This window comes from Chenopodium quinoa, unplaced genomic scaffold (genome assembly GCF_001683475.1).
Source record: "Chenopodium quinoa cultivar QQ74 unplaced genomic scaffold, ASM168347v1, whole genome shotgun sequence".
Taxonomy (NCBI): domain Eukaryota; kingdom Viridiplantae; phylum Streptophyta; class Magnoliopsida; order Caryophyllales; family Amaranthaceae; genus Chenopodium; species Chenopodium quinoa.
The window spans coordinates 864,608-888,333 of NW_018743108.1; the positions used below are offsets into that span (position 1 = coordinate 864,608).

General features: G+C 37.7%; 1 protein-coding gene across 1 annotated transcript; it reads right to left on the minus strand.

Annotated features, from left to right (window-relative positions):
• Positions 1-686: 686 nt before the first annotated feature.
• LOC110731948 (neutral/alkaline invertase 3, chloroplastic-like) lies at positions 687-22,080 on the minus strand. Its single transcript, XM_021911865.1, has 7 exons — positions 21,905-22,080; positions 20,591-21,334; positions 16,205-16,370; positions 15,902-16,113; positions 11,788-12,281; positions 4,762-4,810; positions 687-1,451 (listed from the first exon to the last, which is right to left on the minus strand). The coding sequence occupies exons 2-7, from the start codon at positions 21,284-21,286 to the stop codon at positions 1,125-1,127; spliced, it is 1,944 nt and encodes a 647-aa protein (XP_021767557.1). The 5' UTR covers positions 21,287-21,334; positions 21,905-22,080; the 3' UTR covers positions 687-1,124.
• Between the last annotated feature and the right edge of the window lie 1,646 nt (positions 22,081-23,726).

Here is a 23,726-nt window from a genome sequence, read left to right on the forward strand (position 1 = left end):
CAGGAAAATTTAACATTTCTAAACAATTATATATGTACAATAAAAAACAAGGGCCAATAATTGCATTACAAATATTGAACTACTTGAACTACTTCATTAGATGATTGAGCAGTTACAAAACATTTACAATTAAAAACCTTAAAAGAAAACCCCAATTAATTTAAACCAAAACCATAGCTCCCTAATGGCCTAATTAACAATCTGCCAAATAATACCTACCACAAAAAGTACTTCAACTTATTGAATTTAGCATTATTTAAAATTTTCATAAGTTTGGAATCTATATAAAGTAGTAAACCCTAAAACCCCTCTAAATAGGAAATACTATTGCTTTGAAAATAACTAAATGACATAAATAATCCCGGCCACATATGAAACATTGTCATTATAGAGCAAAGTAAACCCTAAACCATACCATAAACCAACAATTAGCAACGGAAACCTAAAATCACCAAATCAAAGGGAAGGAATGAATCTAAAGTAAACCACTAAAACTTGATACCTTCTCCTTCAAAGGAAATCTCACGTTACCACTCTACATACCACTCCACAAACACTGATGGAGAGGGAGAAATTCAAACGTTCGAAACTGATATGATGATTATGAAACAAAAAAGATACCATTCTAAAATTTATTCTAGAAACCATAACGGGGCAATGTAGCCTTGAAACGGAGAGTACACTTGGTAAAACGATTCACCTTTCGAATTGGCATGCATAATTCGGTTAGTACAACAAATATGCAATAGATAGTCGTTTGAAACCACTCTACATATATGCTTTTTAGGTTTTTAGTGTTTGCTGAGCACCTTATTGTATCCAAGCATCCACACAACTCTTGAAAGCTCAAAACATCTCCAAAGTGTTGACATCATACAGATACATAATCATTAGAGCGTGTCCCATGACAATATGCTGTAAGCCATATATACATAATAATGAGTTTTCAAATATTTACATAAAATATCCAAATCTACACAAAATTTACTAGTAACAAGTGAATAAGCCTCTCTATGTATTTAATAGGATTCTTGGCATCAAAAACTGGATACCAAATATATATTGGTGACCGGGCATGTCTCAAACACCATTAGCCGTACTCCAAGATGAAAGCTGTTATTGTTTCATACTATGAAAGTCTTCTTTAAACTCTTTTGACCACGTTTTCTTCTAGGGTTAGCTCCAATTATGCAAGAAAAGGCATTGACGAGTTCAGAATCCTCATCACTAATTAGCATCCGGGCTGCATTTGGGTTGGCAAGGAGTAGCTTTGCAACAAGATATCCTGCAACTGACCATGTCTGGAATAATCGGGCTTGCTTACCAATAAACCTTGCTCTTTTTGTGTCATAATACTCTGGCCACTTGTCTTGGGATAAGCGTTTCTCGGCTATCTGAACAGCCTTAGCTGCTATTTCAGGTCTATTCATCTTAATACATGCAACAGTAAGCTGTGAAAAAAATATATAAATTGTCAGAAGTATTATTATACTTTGTACTATGTATATCTTTAACTTATCCAAAGATATATCATCTGAATGCAAGATGTAATACCACTCTCATTCATGGGCAAATTAAAAAAAAATGACATTATCTCTCTACCCACTTTCTCATTCCTCTTTTCCACTTTTTTTCATGGACATTTTTTTCTAAAACTTCTCACACATTTTGGGCTAAGAAAAAAACCCACACCACTCTCTCTCCCATTTTTTGTCTCTCCTAAAATATTACTATCATTACATTATTTTTAATATGTGTAGTTTTTTTTTTTTTTTTTTGCTGATTTGGTACCATGTCCCACACTACTGTAGCAATGAATATTACTATCATTACATTATTTTTAAGCTGCATACTGACATATTATGTGTAATTTGAATAGTTTTGTTAAGGCGACAATTAAAGAGTTGCAAACGTCATCAAATCTCGTGATTAGTGGGAAATGTAACGACCACATTTAGTTACAAATAATGGGTAGTTACAGTATATGCTAATTACCACCACTTAATAGCATGGAATTGATTTATCATATTCATGGATACAACTAGGAAAAATCAGTTTTGGTTATGATAATCAGTTTTACAATATTCATGAACAGTTTTGTTAAGGCGACAAAAGTTTTTATAAAATCCACCAAATGTCACCGAGGTTTTAAAAATTTTACAGAGTGCCATTAATGACTAACGGTCGTTAACTCTGTCAGTCATTAATGTTTAATCATGACATGATCATGACACTGTTTCTTGATTTTCGTGATGAAAATTGTTCGGGTTAAGTTTTGGGGGTTACTTTGATCCTTTATGGATTCAAATTAAGCTCGAAATTGGCAAAAAAAAATAATTATAATGAACCCCAGTTATATATATATATATATATATATATATATATATATATATATATATATATATATATATATATACATATATACATATATATATATATATATATATATATATATATATATATATATATATATATATATATATACATATATACATATATATATATATATATATATATATATATATATATATATATATATATATATATTTGCCAATTCCAAGCTTAATTTGGACCCATAAAAGATCAAAATAACTCCCAAAACTTTACCCGAACAATTTTCGTCACGAAAATCGAAAAACAATGTTATTGTTTTTAAAAGAACCAATCATATCATGACATGTGTCGTGATCATGTCATGATTAAACCTTAATGACTAACAAAGTTAACTGCCGTTAGTCATTAATGGCACTCGGTAATTTTTTAAAAAACTTAGTAGCATTTAGTGAATTTTGAAAACCTTGATGGCATTTGGTGAATTATTAAAGTGTTCAGTGGCGTTTATTTATTTCTTCTCTCTTAGTGAACCCCTCAACTATCATACTTTAATATTTCTAGATTCTCTCTTTCTCAACTATATTACTTTATTTTTACACCAACCCCACTTTCTTCATATTTTATTACTTTCTACTATTTCTCCTAAAACGCCACATATGGAGAAAGGAGCAAGTTATAAAATACGGAGGAATTATAAATTTTGTGTGCCAAGGCCATGTACACGACCAAAACTAGCATTGTGGTTTGTTTAGTTATTTGCTACCATAATAACACATCAGTTTCATATTGGCAAGTATTCAAGAGTATCTAGTGCCAAACTGATTTGAAATGTTTTGTTCGAACGAGATGCCATAAACGTTATCGAAATTGAGTATACATGTTTTTAACAAGCCTAAGATTTAAATTCCTATATCTCTCCAAGTAACAGATGGAATATGAAATATATTTACAATAAACATTCACATTTTTGCAAGAATCTTATGCACGATTATGTACATGTTTTAGCCAAAGCACACTGACTAAGCTAGTCATATTAGTAGAGTGTGCATAATGCTGAATAATTGTATACATGTGTTGTACTTCCTCTTTAATTTTATTATTATTACCTTTTTACAGTGTGTTGGAACTAGGACCAAGAAAATGGAGAAAGGAAGTCAAAAGAACATATTTACCATAACCCTACTCCCTGTGTCTTCCATGTCAGCCATCTAACTAAGCAGACACCACCTTCTCCATCCACAGCCAAGTTGGTCCAACCTAGCAGCCCACACAACCTTCAAAGCTTCTCCACCCATCACCACCCATCTGAGTAATACCCACAGACACCACCATCATCTTTCTCTCCTTTTGTAGATTTATTGCAAGTAAGTATATTTACACATCATCTTTCTCCTCTCCATCTCTCTTTGACTGGTCTCTGTGATGATTTCTTACTCGTGAGAAAGTTGGGTCAAAGTAATGGTAGGGTTGGAATTATGTGGCAGTTTCATTCACCATCTCCCTGTCTTCTTTCTGCATTTTGAGAATGATGGTGGCATGGACAAGCAATTCTGAAGGTTGAACCAGTGATGGTAAAAATGTATGTAAGGGTTTTGAGTCATACTCTTTGGGGTGGGTCGAGTGTGACTATAGGTGGTGTAATAAAGTTCTTTTACCAAATGTAAATTCTCACTACAAACCATGTTCTTTTGATTTTGATTTTGTTTTTTGTGTTTGACCTTTTTTTTATTTTTTATTCTAAACTACATCATGTTCTTTTATAAATAGAAAATAGAAATGTTCTTTGGACTTCCATATGTATTTGGATTTGAAAAGTATTTTCTTTTGGGTTCATCTTCATTTCCTTTAGCCCATATGTTCTTTTGTTTTGACTCTCATGTTCTTTTGGGTTCATGTTTGCTTATTATAGCTTTTATAATTTTTGAAGTTCATTTTCGTTGATTTTAAATTTTTAACCCTTATAATCTTTCAAGTATCGATGGTTGTGTATTTAATCATTTTATGTCTTCAGGGGGGTCATTTCAAAATGGGCTGTCAAGTTTTGGGTGGTTACATTATGCTGATTAACAACAACTCATTACATGGAATGTATATTGTCATATTCATCAATATAAATAGATCAAATCAGTTCTGTTCATTACAAATTTCTGAGAGTATTTTTTAATCATTCAGGGCTTGGGATTCAGGACATGAACAGAATACAGCTAGTCAGCCACCTTCACTTGATCCCATTTGATAAATCACTTCCACTTCAAGGTTAATCCTTGTATATTAAACTTTTGCATATTGTATTTCCCAACATTAAAGACATAGCAAAATACTCCCATAAGCACAGACACACAGCAACAAAATCAATATGAGTAATGGTGCGTCATTAAAATGGCCTAGCATACACAAGAAAGATGATGAATGAATAAAAATGCTGACCTGCCAAAGCAATGTCGGCCAGGAGCCAGCATTGTGATAGGACCAGGGCCTGCAAAAATGAAGGAGCTATATGAAGATGTACAATATTAGCCATTGAAAAGTGAATGATGTATTACAGAATATTACTCCCTCCATTATGTTACTGTAACTACATAAATAAAGGAAAAGTAAAAAAAGGGGATCACACATGTGGATACTTTTGTTTTAAAGAAGACCGAGATAGAGAGAAATCGGGCTCCACAATGTAGGTCGTGGATGATAAATAATGAAAATAAGTTTGTCATAAAGGGAATTGTAATGGATCAGCACTTGGGCCGGCCCATTAAGGTTTACCACCGTAGGTCCAAGTCCAAGAAGAATCACGTGCAGCAAGAGAGGCAACCTCAAGTCAACTACAACGGTAACCAAGAGGAAGAGGAGACGAATTTGGAAGAACAGGGGAAACAGTAGTTTTTGTCAAGCAAGCTATTTTGAGAAAGAGACAAGCTTGAAAAGGAGGAGACACCACTTTAGCAACTATGACAAAGTGATTGTGAATTCCAATTTGTAGAAGTCAGCCGTAATTAGTTTAGGGCAAATTGTAGTGCTTGAGTATAAATTGTAAGGCTTGTAGTTGTAGCCACTTATCCAGAAAATTTGTGAGAACTTGACAGAGATTAGTAGCCTAAAGCTACCTTAGAGAGTGATAGCCTAAAGCTGTCAACTATCCCCTTTTGAGTAGTTGGTCTTGTATGGACCCGGTCTACAATAAATTATTGTAGACCCAAAATTTGACACTTTCAAATAATATAATCACATTCTAGATGATATAATCACATTTTTAGATGATGTAATTATCTTTTTGTGAGGCATATTTTGAATTATATAATCTCATAGTAAATCATTTAATGAGATTATATAATTATCTTTAGGATGATAAAATTTAAAAATCATCTTTTGAATGATGTAATTTACTATTTGATACTTTTTATAATGATAAATTCACTTATTGAGTGATACATTTACATAACAGTTTCAGGATAATATAATCACTTTTTTAGTAATATAATCACATTTCGTATGATATAATCACATTCGTATGGTATACTAAAAGGTTGGGTCTACAATAAGTTATTGTAAACCGGGTCTATTCTAGTCTTAATCCTTTCGTTGATCAATTAATTAGACTCAAGCTTTTGCCTTAATCCTTAATTAATTATAAGATAAGTTTTGCGAGCAACTGGTCCCTTACAATTTGGTATCAGAGCAGGTACGATCATGGCCGGAGGACCGTCGTTGAGCCAACGTGCTGATGCGGCGGACGAAAGGTTGGAAGTAGTCGAATTCCGATTGAAGTCCATTGAGGACAAATTCCAGAACAGGACGTGTCCATAGGGCGTGCGGTGGCGGAGGCCGTGAGTAAGGCCATGGCTGACACCCAGAAGGCCATTACCGACAGCTTCACAACTCTATTCGAAGCCGAGAAGAAGAGACAGGAGGATGACAGAATCCGGTTGGAGGGAAGAATTGACCCCTTCCGAAAAGACCAGGAAGTGCAGGCCAACATAGCAGCGAAGGAGCAGGAGAAATTTCGAGACGAAATTCGTGCCACTATGACAGCAGCGGGGGGGAACCGACCACCGCCATTAACCCCACAATCTCCTCCAGTGCGACACCTGGATGGGGAAAACAGCCAGAATCAGGGGATGCATTCTCCCGTGGGTGGTGGGTTTGGAATGCCGGAATGGAGGGTGAGGGAGCCATGAGGGTGGCAGGACGAGGGCGGTGGAGACGGAAAACGGTGGAAACACAGGAAGTTGGAGATGCCGGAAGGGAAAGATCCGGACAGTGGGTGATGAGAGCAAAGATGTACTGACTACTACCAGCTTTCCGACGAAGACCGAGTTACGGCGGCCGTGGTGGCGATGGATGGTCCGGCACTCTAGTGGTTTCAATGGGAGAACCGGCGGCGGCCGTTTGCGCACTGGGCGGATTTGAGGAGTCGAGTGTTGAAGGAGTTTCGCCCGGTGAACTCGAGATCGCTGCAAGAACAATGGTTGGCCGTGCAACAAACGACGACCGTGGAGGAACACAGAAGGAGGTTCATTGAAACGACGTTTCCCTTGGATGACATTCCTGAAGAAATTATGAGAGGTCAATTCATAAATGGGTTAAATGAAGAGATAAAGGCTGAAATCCGACTCTTAGATCCGGCCACGTTGGATCGGGCAATGGATTTAGCCGGAAAAATTGAAGCTAGGAACCGGGTCAGCAAGGGCAAGACGAGTGTGGGCCCGTGGCGGGGCGGGTCCAGTTCATCCGGCCCAGCAGGGAGCGGACACAGCAGTAAGGGAGGAGGTGGGCTTATATCTACGTATGGGCTGCCCACGAATAACGGCCCAAGTAGAGTATGGCCTAGGGCTAGTGAATCCTAAGGCTCAGTAAGCCTTAACAAGCCCAGTCCCAGCTCAGGCTCCAAGTCTATCAATGAGCCTCGAAGGTTGACTGAACTCCAGGAGCGAAGAGCAAAAGGGTTGTGCTTTCGATGCGATGAGCGATGGGGCGTGGGACATCGGTGCAAGCAGAAGGAGTTGAATGTGTTGATGGTGGCTGGCGAGTCGGAGTTGGAGGAGGAAACCGAAAGGAAAGAGGAGGAAGAAGAGGTGCGTGCTTCGTTATGCTCGGTGGTAGGAATAACTAATCCTAAAACCATGAAGCTCAAGGGACTAGTACAAGGCAAGGAGGTGATAGTCATGATCGATCCCGAAGCGACGCACAATTTTTTGTCACTCCGGTTGGCTGAGGAGGTTGGGATGCCGCTCGATGAAGGAGGTGGATTCGAAGTGTCTTTGGGCAATGGTGAAACCGTGAGGGGGAGGGGCGTATGTAGAGGAGTGAAAATCGAATTGGAGGGAGGTGTGGTGTTGGTAGAGGATTTCTTACCCTTGGGATTGGGCAATGTCGATTTAATTCTTGGAGTACAATGGCTTGAGAAGCTTGGAACGGTAACTACGAATTGGAAAACTCATGTCATGAGTTTCGAACTTGAGGGGAAACCGATTACCTTGGTGGGGGATTCTTCCCTTGACAAAACCCCAGTGTCCCTTAAAGCCATGATTCGCAACCTTTGTCGAAATAAAGGAGGTTTACTTGTGGAGGTAGCAAGAGAGCCGAATGAGGAGGGTGCGGTTCCGAAATTTTTAAGAGAGGTGGTTAGTAGTTTCAAAGGGGTGTTTCGGATGCCTAACGGGTTGCCACCAAACCGAGATCACGAACACTCCATTACCAACCCGGTTAGCGTGAGACTGTACCGCTATCCTCAAGCTCAAAAGGATGAAATTGAGAAGCTCATCCAAGAGATGCTTGATGTCGGCATCATTAGACCCTCTACTAGTCCTTTTAGTAGCCCGGTCTTACTTGTGAAGAAGAAGGATGGTTCTTGGCGGTTTTGCGTGGATTACCGTGCCTTGAATAAAGAAACGGTTCCGGATAAATATCCGATACCGGTGATTGATGAGCTACTTGATGAGCTCCATGGAATGGTAGTGTTTTCTAAGTTGGACTTGAAGTCCGGCTATCATCAAATTCGGGTGAGGCCCGAGGACACACATAAAACGGCTTTTAGAACCCATGAAGGGCACTACGAATTTCTCGTGATGCCATTCGGGTTGACTAATGCCCCGGCTACGTTCCAATCATTGATGAACGATGTATTTCGACCATTTTTGAGGAAGTTTGTGTTGGTATTTTTTTTATGACATTTTTGATTTATAGTAGGAGTAAAGAGGAGCATGTGAAGCATGTGAAGTTGGTACTTGAGAAGTTGGCCGAAAATAGTTTGTATGCCAACTTAAAGAAATGTGATTTTGGACGTGCCAAGGTGGCCTATCTTGGGCATGTCATTTCGGCTCATGAGGTGGCCATTGATGGAGAGAAGGTGGAGGCAATTGTGAAGTGGGAAACACCCAAGAACTTGAGGGAGTTGAGAGGATTCCTTGGGTTAACGGGATACTACCGCAAGTTTGTAGCCAAATATGCGCAAATTGCGGCCCCATTAACTGCCCAACTCAAAGAAGGATAGCTTTGGATGGTCCGAAGAAGCTACCAAGGCCTTCGAAGAGCTCAAGTTGGCTATGACTAAGGCACCGGTGCTTGCTATGCCCGACTTTACTAAGGAATTTGTGGTTGAGACCGACGCCTCCGGATTTGGTGTAGGTGCGGTGATGGTGCAAGGAGGAGGCCCATTGCTTATTTTAGCAAGCTCTTAGGGGTCCGAGCACGAGAAAAATCAATATACGAGAAGGAACTTATGGCCATATGTTTGGCTATTTTGAGGTGGAAGCACTACCTCCTTGGAAGACATTTCATAGTGAGGACCGATCAACAAAGCCTTCGCTACATCACTCAACAACGAGAGGTGGGTGAAGAATATCAAAAGTGGATGCGTAAACTAGTGGGGTTCGATTTTGAAGTGCAATATCAGTCGGGTGCCTCAAACCGGGTAGCCGATGCTCTTTCTCGTAGGGATCAAGCCAAAGTGCAGTTGAGTGCAATAAGTCACTCATGCGTTGTGGACCGGAAGGCATTGGAAAAGGATATTGAGGCTGATGAGTGGATGGCCCAAATCAGATTGGGCCTTGAGAAAGGAGAAGAGAGCCCAGTAGGCTTCAACTTAGAAGGTCCAAGAGTGATGTTTAAAGGGAGAGTTGTTATCCCTAAAACATCTCAGCCCAGATCCTACTACATGAGTATCACAACACCTCAACCGGCGGCCATGACGAAGAGGTCAAAACGTACCTCCGCCTCGCCGCCGACTGCAACTGGGTGGGAATGCGACGAGCGGTGGGGGATTATGTGCGGAAGTGCAATGTTTGCCAGAGAAACAAGGCTAGTCAGCGGAGCCCAATGGGTCTACTCCAACCACTGCCGATTCTGGCGGCTATTTAGGAAGACATCTCCATGGATTTCGTGGAGGGGCTACCTTTGTCGAAGGGGATTGACTCGGTACTTGTGGTGGTGGATCGGTTGTCAAAGTACAGCCACTTTATCGGGCTAAAACATCCCTTCAACGCCCTCCCTGAGAGTAGCTGATTATTTCGTGCGCGAGGTGGTGCGCTTGCACGGATTTCCCTCTTCCATTGTTTCGGATCAGGATAGAGTGTTTACGAGCATTTTCTGGCGCGAGTTGTTTCACTTGCAAGGGACTCAATTGAAGCGGAGCACCGCCTATCACCCACAATCCGACGGCCAGACCGAGATTGTCAACAAAGGTTTGGAGTCGTACTTGCGATGCTTCATCGCCGATGAACCCAAGAAATGGGCCAATTGGTTGCACTGGGTAGAGTATGCCTACAACACCTCCCCTCATTCCGCGACCAAGCTCACACCATTTAAGGTGGTTTACGGCCGTGAACCGCCCTCTGGTGAATTGGCAATGGGCAGACCCCCATAGATAAATTGGAGGAAACATTGAAAGAGAGGGATGAGATGTTGAACGAACTAAGGGTGAATCAGGTCATGAAAGATTATGCGGATAAGAAACGCCGTGACGAGCAATTCGAAGTTGGGGATGAGGTATTCTTGAAGTTGCAACCTTACCGTCACAGGTCCCTGGCAATTCGGCCAAACGAGAAGCTTGGGGCTCGATTCTATAGGCCTTTTCGTGTGTTGGACAGAATTGGAAAGGTGGCATACAAATTAGACCTTCCACCGGCGTGCAAGATTCGTCCGGTTTTTCATATATCCCAACTCAAGCGTGCAGTGGGGTCAGCTCCGGTGAACCCTACAATTCCAGTCCAATTAACGGCGGAAATGGAATTAGTTGTGGAACCCGAGGATGTGCACAAGGTAAGGCAATCCGCAAGGGGATCGAATACTTTTCCAGAGGTCCTGATCAAGTGACGTGGACTGCCACCCTTTGAAGCGACTTGGGAGGATAGTGCCACCATTGTCCAGCGGTTTCCTTCCTTCCACCTTGAGGACAAGGTGAATCTCGAGGCGGCGGGTATTGTAATGGATCAGCACTTGGGCCGGCCCATTAAGGTTTACCACCGTAGGTCCAAGTCCAAGAAGAATCACGTGCAGCAAGAGAGGCAACCTCAAGTCAACTACAACGGTAACCAAGAGGAAGAGGAGACGAATTTGGAAGAATAGGGGAAACAGTAGTTTTTGTCAAGCAAGCTATTTTGAGAAAGAGACAAGCTTGAAAAGGAGGAGACACCACTTTAGCAACTATGACAAAGTGATTGTGAATTCCAATTTGTAGAAGTCGGCCGTAATTATTTTAGGGCAAATTGTAGTGCTTGAGTATAAATTGTAAGGCTTGTAGTTGTAGCCACTTATCCAGAAAATTTGTGAGAACTTGACAGAGATTAGTAGCCTAAAGCTACCTTAGAGAGTGATAGCCTAAAGTTGTCAAATATCCCCTTTTGAGTGTAATCCTTTCGTTGGTCAATTAATCAGACTCAAGCTTTTGCCTTAATCCTTAATTAATTATAAGATAAGTTTTGCGAGCAACTGGTCAGGAATAAAGTAAAAGGGAGTAAAACTTAAAAAAAAAAGGATAAAAGGGAAATTGAGTAAAATTTAGGAAAACAGGGGAAGTATATAACTTTCGAAGCCTTTAGAGTCGCACACTAACATTTTCCTCCTGGTATGAGTTCCCAATTTCCACAAATCCCTCTATACAAATCTTCCAACCCAATTTTCTACAGATTTATCTATGGAGAATACTCGTCTTAAAATAGTGTGTTAAGACAAAATAATACTTTCTGCCTTTCTCAATACTTGCATCATTTTGAATATACACTTTTCCAACGTACTACTTTGACCATTAGTTATCTATAGTTTTGCTTTAATTGAAATATAAAAATATATATAAATTTTGAAAATCTAAATTAAGATGAACTCAACAACAATTAAAGTAATGAAATTTTTATAAATGCATATGTAAAACATGGTCAAAGTTGGAACATGATGCAAATATTGAGAAACGAAGGAATTACATGACAAGGAGTATACAATGCATAAGCAGGGTAAGAACCGTACGTATTCTTGGGATCACAGCCAGTGATGATTTGCCACTCCTGACCTTCAAGAGCAGGATAACATATCTTCAACGGCATGTCTGCCACGAGGTCTGCCCATTTGGCTTCAATGAGGTCCAAAATGGCATGGGATTGATCTTTTGTTGCAAGGCCACTTACCACAGACCAAAGGTTACCCAGCGAGAAAAATCGAAAATCCATGTGCGCTGGTTGCAAGTTACCAATTAGATAACCTCCTTTACCTGGCATCCATTCCACTAGCCAAGGAGAGATCTGATCAGGGTATATATTAAATTTGTTGACAGCATCATATGAGTATTCTTCAGTCTTGTAACGATAAATCTCATTAAGTTTCTTCATATCAACCCAATAATATTCCCTGATGTGAAAAGCTAATGCAACCAAACGATTGTTCAAAGCACGTATTAGGTCTGTTGATCCATCTTCTGGAGCAAGCATTTCACGAGAACAGCGTAATGCAGAATAAAAAAGTGCCTGAAAAGCAAGCAGTGTAAAGATAAATGGAGTGATGACTTCACAATAAAAAACTAGTGAAGGAGCATAAGAAAAAGGAATTCAATTAGAAACAACTTCAAGTTCAGTTTCCTGAAACTCTAATAAAAGTTCCACCTCTATTTTCTCTCTTCTATATTTTCATTTTACTTCCCACTTGGACCTATCAATCAGACTTGCAACTCTTCTAGGGACTTGAATTTCCTCTCCAATTAAAGCCACATCAATACATCATATACGTTCATTAGACTTTCTATCATTGTATGGATCTAATCACTTTGGAAGGATCAGTCCCAACTCCTAATGTCGCGCCCCTTCCTAACCCACATCTCATCATACGCCCCAGAGATAAATGACATATATTTCAGTACGAAGATTTTTTCTGCATACTGTTCCCTAACATTACCGTTTATTTGACTACCTACCGCCCTCCAGCAGCTCATACTGTCAGTCTGTCCTCCCTTTCCTATGCTTCCAAGGTCCATCAGATGATCAGATATGAGTAATAGAATTTTCCCCACAGTAAGAACCTAATTATAACATCAAGACAGGATTGTCTCTTGCTGGACCAAAGACATTCCTCATAACAGGATTGTCTCTTACTGGACCAAAGACATTCCTCATACCCAAATGCATGGCGTCTGCATTTTTTTTCACCCACCTCTCCATGGAGTTTCTCTCCTCTCCACCTTTTCATCTTGCTTGACAATATACGTCACAAATTATTTCACCCACTTTCCAGTAATACCCATACCCAATTACTCCCCAGTAAACTGTTAATAATTAGGAAGGTTAAGATGAATTGATGAAAATATCTCTAATCAAATTAAGGAAAAACTACTGAAATATGATTGTATTTATAATGAAAACATGGTGGGGATCGCTGATTACAACCTAGCCAACATTTGAGAGGTTGATGCTCTCCGAAGTATTGATTTCTCTATGTACACTTACCACTATTCAATATGTCTTCCTCTCTCTTAAACTGCTAGCTATCTTGTTATTCAAGCCACTAATAACTGGAACATAATGGAACTACCTAAATGACCCTCCTCCTTATATAAATTATTAGCTTTTTGGAACTCCAAATTTTCTACCTTGTCCTCAATAAGGATAGTAGTAGGTGAAGAATTGAGAGATGAAACCAAATTTAAATCCCCAATATGCTTGTTCCTATCTTGTTTACTCATGTATTTATATGATTTACAGCTTTCAATAATCCTATTATTCTGATGCTTGAAAGAGATTCATGTTAGAATTCCAGAAAATTCCTATTTCTCATTCCCTTAGTTTAATGCATGTTTGTTTGTGTTGGATTCCTTCGTACCTAACAAGCTGATTTTCCAACGTGTTTATTTACTCATTTTGTCATTTTGTCTATCTTAGTTTAGTGAACAGCTTAACCCCCTCTCCGACATAGCTTATCCCTAATCATAGACTCCATTGTATCACTTGTGAATCCTAGTGGAAGTATGACCCTTCCTTGCCACCACACTAGTTTAGGTTTTGTTTGACCCAGGTGATATTTGTCAGCAAAATAACCTATAAATCTGATTCATAACTAAGGTAAGTTTAGAACATGACTTGGCTTCTAAGAAGATGAAATCCATCTAGACTTTTCAAAGACAAAAAAATTTCCACGCTATCCTATCTTAATTTATCTACGCATTTATATTACATTATAGGGGTACAAAATAATTCTTTAGGTGCTATTGTCCAGTGTACATCACATATTGTATTTTCTCCCAAGATTTCAGAAAATTTTTTAGGCTTCAAATTTAAAAATTAAAGGCAATACAAAATATATAGCTTAGCTTGCCAGTCTTGCCTGTTCTTGCAAAATTACAACCCTTATCCTAAAACAAAATATTGGTGACTAAATGTCATAAAATATAATTTTCAATTAACCAAAATTTCTAACAAAAAATCTGCTTTTTCTTACCTTTACAATAAGTTTACATAATACACGAGCCTTTAATGACCAGTGCACACAAGCCCCTCTCTGTAGATACTAAAGCTTCATGATACATCACTAGATTCATGCTTGTGTTGCTAAGTGCACACAAGCCCCTCTCCGTACAAGCCCTACACCTTTGCTAATAGCTAGACACGAGTGTGTCGCACACTCTTACACCCTAACCTATGGACAAGACCTATTTGGTATATTCAATATTTTGCAAAAATTGGAATTTGTTTACCAGAGAGTGTCTACATTGAAACATAATTCTTCATTAATGCTCCAATATTAACAATGACGAAAAATGTTTGAATGGATACTTTTCAACAATTTACCACTGCATCAAACGTTTTGCTAAACTGACAATAGTATGGTGTTTGTTCTATGTAAGGCCTCATCATTACAGGTGTTTGACGACACTAAATAAAACTCCACGTGAAAGAAAACTTGTAAGAGTTGTTTGAACATAGAAAAAAAAACAAAATTAAAAAACCCACCTATTTATACTAGACAAATAAATCTTGAAAGATGTGAATAGAAACCACCTTGGTTTCCCTTTAGGAAAGAGAGAGAGCTCTGATGAATCCAAGAGGGGAAAAATGCTAACAACAATTTTGTTTACTCACTAGTCAATTTTTTTTCCTGTGTCAAAGGTGATAGATTTTATCCCATTAACAATCCGCCAACACCCTACCCAGATCCGAGTTTAGCCCAAAGTCTTGACCCGATCTAAATTTGCCTAAAAGTCCCAACCCAAAATGACTAGACCCAAAATGACCTGCCTGAACAATCCGATTTCCAAATCTAGTACACCCCACCCCCACCCTAGTCCCCTAAAAAATAAAGAATCACAAGAATACCTTTCGTCATTGTAAGGTAGCATCACATTCCACTGGTGCTATATCCTTTCTCAACCACTTGGATGACTTTCCCAACTCATCTTTCTACCCTAAGATCTTTTATGAAAGCCCAATAAGTGCAAGGTAGCAAACACTGAATCTTGATCTATTATTCTGATGTAACAATTTTATTGTCTAGAATCTCTCAGATGAATTCTCAATATGTATTTATTTCACATTACAAAGAGAGTCATAATGTAAGCCCGCAATTAGAAAAATTTATCGGTGCATTAAGATAGCTTTGAAAGTCCTTTATAATCTTTTTTCATGATGATACCCATTTAATGTGCTCAATCATCATGGCACATAATTTTAGGAAATAAATTGATGGTCAAGTCCTCAAATGTTAATTTGTTAAAAAAAATGGATGTGATGAAAGATAATTGGGCATTAACTTTGTTAAATGACAGAGTATAGGACCCAAAGTTTTAGTTGTGGAAATAGTGAGGTAATAATCATATAAAGACATTACCATTTTTAAAATTACATTAAGAATTCCCCTTGTGAGGAAGACTTTCTAATGATTATTTTTTCTTACCTAATAAAAATTACCAATATTTGAAATGGCAAGCTGAATTAGAACGAATGAAAAAGGACTGTGGGAAATTGGCAAGGAAGAAATAAACTGCTACTTGTAAAGCAGTAAATCTATTTAGTGTAGACTTTTACAAAAGCATACAAAGAGGAGCAGCAAAAAAATTTTGCGAAGGATAGAAAAGGCAATGCAGCAGATGGCTCATTAATACCTGTATTTCTAAAGGATGCCCATGAATTCCCATGCGACGGTCTATCATGCATGAACCATCAGTAACCAACAAGGTTGGGAACATATCAAAGCCATCTGCAAGACATAATCTTAAAATCATCTTCATTCCAGTCTGCACATCAACTCTTTCCTGAAGAGACAGATCTCCAGAGCATTTTCCATAGGCACGTAAAAGTATAATCCACCAAAGCCCTGAAAAATTCACATCAAAGGATGAGAAATTTTTAATGGTACACTGTAAATGAGAGTCATGGCAAATTGTGCAACAAAATTATCACAGAACCAGAATCAACAGGTGCCACACGCCCAATCGCTGCTTCTCCAAAGTCAGGGTCCAGAATCTCTTCTGTTGCAAATTCATCACCATCCAAAGGAACAGTGCGAACCTTGAAACTAGCAGGCATCAATCCTTGACCAGGACTATGGCAATCCATTGTTTTCTCCCAGCTCTGCCAAGACAAAAGAGAAGTGACTGTATGACAAACAAAAAACTGAACACCAACTACAATATAGGGTAAAATAAAGGTATCAACTCAATTGTATAGTTCAGTAATTCTAACCAGCAGACAGCAGCTTGCCAGCTTACCAAGTCTGTCATATTTGGCCTAAGTAAATGGAAGACCAAACATTGCTTTGAGGTATTAAGGGCTTGTGGCCAGTCATCCCTCAATTCTTTCCCTTATCATAGGTGGTTAATCCATTAAATTATTTCTTCACCAAATGAAGATCCTGTGGATCCTAGAAACAGTATGGAAAGGATTTCTATTTCTCTTTTACATATGTTGATAACTATAAATGGTTACCAATATTCCTGTTGAAACAAATACATGTTTGCCAAATATTACCATCACAACTTTAAGATTGTCTAGTGTTGCTGAGTCAATACAGACTCCTCTTACCTTGACATTTCTGCTTCCCTTCTTGGGTATGCTGCTCAGAGTCTTCCAATTACCCACTGAGGAGCTGTACGAGGTTTGATAATAGAAAGCAGACATGTGTTTCATGTAAACATTTTATCACTCTTATCAAGTCTGTCAAGGAACACTTCACATTTCTTTCTTCTACAGGTTAAGTTCAATGAATTATGAGACTTCTCAAGTTCTCATGGTCTGGAGTGGGTATTACCACATTACACATCCATATTTGTGGATTAGTGAAGACACTCTTACTAAGAGGAAGGAAAAAAATATATATATTTCTTTTCCTAGATGACAAGCTATTTCTATCTTCTTTATGTAGAAAAAATTGGTTTAATTCATGGTGATTGTTCACTAATGACCAAGACAGAGGCACACGCAAAGTACACATTGAAAAAGTCCTACTATTTAAGTGATGTCGGAAGAATTGAGCATCTAAAAATTTTTCTATACTCTGCAACAGAATGGAATTTCTGAAATGAATTAGTGGGCCTTACTCCTATTAGATGATCCCTAACAGTATACAGTGATGGAAACAGCTGGAAGTATGCACATGAGGACTTCCCAAAAAGTTATAAGTGGAGGCGGTGTACATTTAGTAATCAGTATACATTCCAAATAGAGGATTTACAAAGGCAGTGATAGATATGATGTCCCTTCATGCCTGTCCAGATTATAATGAACCCTCAGTCAACCAACTACGTGCATTCAAAAGCATCCATTATATGCATGTGCCAGACCAAATGAGAAGCATGTTAGATGTCAAGTTTGAAAATGAAGTATTTATCGACTTTAGTTCTCAGTATGAAGGTTATTGATACTTGACCTTGAAACTACTAGTTGTGATAAGCCATGAAATCATTTTTCACGAAGATGCAGCATGGAATTAGTGAAGAAAGAAAAAAATAAAGTAGAAAGATTTATTTTCCCATAGAGTCAGTTTGCCCATACAGTCAGTTTGCCCATACACCTTCAGGCATTCAGAGATATGAATCATCAACCTTACAATCCTAAGGTAGGACTACATCATTACCAAGCAGGCAAGCAGTCCATAAGGAAAGAAACCAATCTCAAATTTTTAAGCAAGATTTTCCCAAGGTATTGATGTCGGAAAAAAAAAAAAAAAAAAAAAAAAAAAAAAAAAAAAAAAAAAAAAAAAAAAACTGGGTAAAACATGTAATCTGTGATCCTATAAGGTTTGAAGAGTGTGCCCAATCCAAAATGGAAAGCTGCAACGGAGAAAAACTGAAGATGATTATTTGGACTGGGAAACATATGGAAACACCACCATGATATGAGAGTTACTTTTTCCTACAAGACCAACTTTAATCCACATAGCACAATAGTAGGCTGCTTGTCAAAGTTTACTCACAAGTCACAACAGTAAGAAGTGAATTTTATGAGATTTTCGCGTCCAATTCAATACATGATAATATGATATCATACATGACGTTCCAGTTTTAGCAGCTTAGAGCATGGAAGGTACAGCAGATGAAGTAAAGTCTGCATGACTTACGAGTTAAGACAAGTTCAGGATCAACAACATCAAGGATCAAATGTATATGGTAAACAGAAAAATACTTTACAGGATCAAAAAAAAGCTCAAAGTTTTGAGCATGAAGGGAAGTGCCATTCGATATCTTATGTCAAGAAGTATGACAATGGGTCTATTAAGATTTGTTAAAGAGGTTCAAGAAAATGAACTGTAATCCTTATTATCACTATTAGGGTTGTTCACCGGTCCAAGACCGGACCAAAGACTGAATATTTAAAATTAAAGACCAGAAGATCAGACATCCAAACTAGTATTCGTCCCAGACTGAATCATTTCAACTCGTCCGAAACTCGGACCGGACAATTTAGACCATATTCAGAAAGAAAAAAAAATAAGAAATATGATTTTTTTTTTTTTTTTCCTTTTTAATGCCTATTTTGATGTCTTACATAAAATAACTCATAACAGAAAGATATACATAGCATAATGAAGTTAAAAACTAAACATTATAAAGGTTTTTATTTACAAGTACAATTAAAAAATTAAAAATAAATAAATAAATAAATTGTTCAGTCTAGTTGTTTTTAAGGGCTTCAAACTACACGGGAAATTTAATGAAAAACCTAATGCCTAATCCAGGACACCCTTTGAAGAAGTTCTCGCATAAGTTACTGTTATATTTGGCTTAGAATACAATTCACACCTAGCAAGAGTATCTGTGTTTTAATATTTAACATACTAATTAGCCTGAAGAAATTATCTTGATTTATAATTTTGATCTATTATTTAATCAGCTTATAATCTTTCTTTATTGTGTGGGTTTTACATGGTGCAGTTTTAAGTTAGGCTTATTTTAAGTTCATAAGTTATTAATAAGGTTTCCCAATCTATTCAGCAGATTGTTTCTAGTCTAGTAGGAAAATAAGTTCAAAGTAAGACTTATGAACATGCAAAAGTCATTAAAAACACACACACAAAGTAGTCTATTATGTTGTACTATAGTTCTTGTCCTTGCCTTTTAACATCACAATTTTGCACAAGGAAATTTTTGAGCCGACAAATAAATTGCTAGAGATTTCAGATGAATAACAAGATATTCACCAAGGAAATATAGAAGATAACACAAGAGTAAGTTCAGGTGAATCACAATTATCTGAAGGAAATAAAATATTCTTGAAATTAGAACACATAAAAGTTTCCAATCATCAAAAAACCTAGAAACTGGAGATGACGCACATGTAAGATCAAAACAAATAGATCTACGGAAGTTCAGCAGATTTCCTTTGTGACTATATAACTGCCCTAGCAGGGCTAGCACTGTCTGTTTCGATAAATGTAAAGCATGAAATGCCAACTACTAGAACTGTCACATCAATTTATAAGATTGACAGAGCAAGTTGATAACATGATTTATAAGAAAAAGTGAGTTTAAGATGAGACTTCCATACACTCACAGTGTGTATCGAAGATTCCAAGGCTTCATGAGTATGAGAGGGAAGATATTCAGAAAAGGGCACTAAGGGAAGGCATCAATTATGGCCCGTACACATTGGCTAGGGCCAAGAAAACACTAGCTTGATATTTTAAGTTGGGAACTTGACCAGCTTGTATAAATGGCTTCTTATCAACCAGGAGTAAGGACAGTTTCCTTGACTTGGATATATCGTTAAAAGGCTCTATTTATATATTCGAAAACTGTCTTGCACAGCCAACACAGAGTTCCTTCAAGCCTTGATAATTCTTTTAAGAGCATGTGCATAGGGGCTCTTGAAATAGCTCTCTGCATGACTCTTCAAGGAGAGAGAAAATCAAGAGTCACTCTGCCCCAATAAGGGATACCTTAAGTAGCTATTGAGTAGCTCTCCATGGACAGTGATTTAAAGATGGCTCTTGGCTTTTTTTGACAGAAGGGTGGGGAGCCTTTTGGAGAGACATCTTTACCAATGTACATAACATAAGAGGTGACAAATAAGCTAAATGTTGATCCTGATTATCCTGTGTGGTCCATCAAAAATACTTCAGACCATACCTTAAGTGAGGTCTATGATGGATTAATGTATGTTGCTCCTAAGTCCTAACTATACATTTGGTGCAATCAACTTCAGATTCCACAACAACAATAAATAAATAAATAGAGATAAGAACTACTGTTCTAGTGCATAGAAGAATCATTGGTGAAAGTAACAAGTAATGACTAAAGATACCAACAAATATGCTTGTATACACTACCTCGGTAACTTCTGATTAAGATACGTACCTGAAGCTGAAGTGTGTGAAGGAGGAAGTTGCGCACAATTTCATACTCTCCTTTCAGAAGAAAAGCCATTGCAGATGGTATAAAGTCTCGAATAAAGACCTGATCATAATTTAAGGCATCAGAACTAGTAGGATCATTAGCAGCAATTGTTCCAACAGGGCTACCACAATAATTGACAACAGATTCTCGTAAGAGCTCCCATGCTTCCTCCTCAATAGGGTCGACAGTGCTATCGTCCCTTGCAGCTATTTCAGTCTCTGCCGAAACTAAGTTCCTGTCAGATAGAGTAACTTCTTTTTCACCTTGCAGCTGTTGAACATCTTCTAGAGTATTTGACCCATTCACCACACTATTAATGGGATGTAGGTTTTTTGCATCATCAACATACCAAGTTCCATTACCATCCACCGGAGCTGACTCTTTAACACTTTCAGCAGATTTACAGCAGAAGATTGAGGACCTAGATCGATGTGTTGCAACTTCATACAAGCCACCACTTAACCCTCCAAACCCAAATTTAACATTTTGCAAACTGGAACATTGCACAGCTTGGGAAAATCTTAAACCCCGTTTCAAAACAGATTTTCTATAAGATTTTGAAAATACTGATGAATCATAATTGCTGATGTAACTGGTGCCAATACGATAAGGAGAAATTCCACAAAAATTTTGCATAATACCCTCAGAAGTGGCCATTGAAGAAAAAACCAACACAAACTTCAAAATCCTCCAATAATTAGACAGCTGAAAGAACACACCACCAATAGCACATCAAAAACTCGTCTAAAAAGCAAAACATACTCCTACTTATTTGGACAAAATTCTTCAAACTAAAAATTCAAAAAAAAAAAAAAAAAAAAAAAATCCATCAATAACTAAAAGTCACATTCCCACATTTCCCATTTAATGAAGGATTCACCGCGATGGATTCACCGCAATTTTACGCAGATAATCCTTAATAATAGTTGTCTGATTTCCATCCTATCCATAAGAAATCAAAATTATTTTACTAATAAATTCGGAAATTAAATATGGCCAAAGACAAGACTCCATTTTCATAATTCTGTCGTAACATTCAAGTCTGTCGTAACATTCAAGGATTTTGCAATACATTAGCATCCGAAATTGACTCAATTATTAATAGTATTTTGTCAATTTAGAATATGAATACCATAATTCTGTCATTTCAGTAACTACATTATCAGTTCAATTTCAATAATATACCACAAAAGAACCCTAAATTGATATAAATTAACAATCAAATCAATACTAGATTGTGAAAATCACATTGGATGATCAAGGAAAACATCTTACCGACGCTTCCAATGGAGAAGAAAAAGCTCAAAAGCCACTTCAATTGGAGGAAAGTAACAGGGAGGGCTGCACGTGAAAAACTCTAATAATCCAATATCCTTTTGATTCAATTTTTTTTTAATGGATATCTACGTATCCTTTCACGAGCCGGCCCCCATCCATCAATTGGATAAACAAGAACTCATATCATATTATATAACTAATATATAAAGCTAAACTTTTAATCAGTCCACGAGATAGCGACACTTGACATTTTAACTTTTTGTCAAGTGTCGTGCCACGTTGGATACACTTAAATAGACTTCATAAGATAAATTAATTAGTTTAGATTTCTATTTTTAATCAAACTTTGATAGAATTTTATAATAAAATTGTTAATTGATAGTTTTATTTTCGATAAAATACCAATATTTCATAGGTTTGAATTGAATTATAATTTTATTAAAAGAACATTAGATTATAACTCTATTTCATATGTATAAATTGAATTATAATTTTATTCAAAAAAATATTAGATTATAACTCTAAAATAAATATCAATATTATTATTAGTCATTTATATGCCTACTACATAATTTAAATCGTTACAAACGTACTTCAATTCCTAAATAATTTTGTATTAGATATATATTTTGAAATTTGAATATAGATTTAAAATTTAGCTCAAAAAGTTAATAAAAATCCCTGGCATCGCACGGGGCACGGGTTTTAACTTTTCGCCAAGTGTCGTGTCACATTAAATAGATTTAAATATACTTTATTTATAAGATTAAAAAGTTAGTTTAAAATTCTATTTTGATAGAATTTTAGGATAAAATTGTTAGTTTAGAATTTTATTTTCGATATAATACCAATATTTCAGACGTATAAATTGAATTATAATTTAATTAAAAAGAATTATTAGATTATAATTCTAAAAAATTATGATATAAATTTATTTTTTTGTATCATAATATTTTTTGAAACGAAGGAAGTAGTTTAAAGCGTAAATCATTCATTTATAATAAAATTTATACGTCTGCTGCCCACCTCTTATCCATCACCCCACCTTCTTAACCTCCACCACACCAATTCCCCTGCTCCCTCACGCACACAGCAACCACCAATCAACTCCACCTCACAGCCGCCAAAACCAGAGCAGCACCGCGAACCCCCACCTAGCAGCAACCCACCATCAATCTCCATCAAACCTCACCAACCTTACCTCTCTCCTGCTCACCCTTCACCAATCCGCATCTCACCCCAATTCACCAACAACAATACCAGCAGCAGCAGCGTTGCTCACGCAATCCCCTGCTCCCTCACGTCAACCAGCCCACGCAACTCCCTGCCCCCTCAATTCCACCACCGCAGCAACAACAAAAACATCCCTCACACCAACCACCGTACCACACACAGCCGTCCACCAAAACAGCAGCACCGCGCACCGCACCACCGCCGCAGCCACTCAATTTCAGCCACCCAATCTCCGCATCCATCGCAATTACTCAACCCTTCAATCAATCGCCCAAAATCAGAGCAAATAGCAAATCAATCGGGTTCGAGCAAACCGCATAGGAGTTCGATCGAAGTGCGAGTCAGAAACTTTTGAAGTTTTGTAATTTGAAGAGGTGTGGGTCGAACACACCCATGGTTCGACCGAACCAACCCTGTAGTTTGGCCACACCAACCCATGGTTCGACCGAACCATTTCACAAGCTTCGAACATGATGTTTAATAAGATCGAACGGTTGATATTGAAGGTCGAAGCGAGGATAGCCATTGATGAACGGTGGTGATGGTGATGCGCTTCAAGGGAGTTTAGAGCAGCCAAATGCGAAGA

What these genes read in the sequence shown, in the direction of transcription:
- LOC110731948 (XM_021911865.1), bottom strand. Translation starts at nt 21,286, where the DNA reads ATGGCCACTTCTGAGGGTATTATGCAAAATTTTTGTGGAATTTCTCCT. An exon ending in TGTGGCACCTGTTGATTCTG is followed by an intron (nt 16,114 to 16,204) that starts GTTCTGTGATAA and finishes TGAATTTTTCAG; the next exon opens with GGCTTTGGTGGATTATACTT. An exon ending in GGCTGTGATCCCAAGAATAC is followed by an intron (nt 4,811 to 11,787) that starts GTACGGTTCTTA and finishes TCATTTTTGCAG; the next exon opens with GCCCTGGTCCTATCACAATG.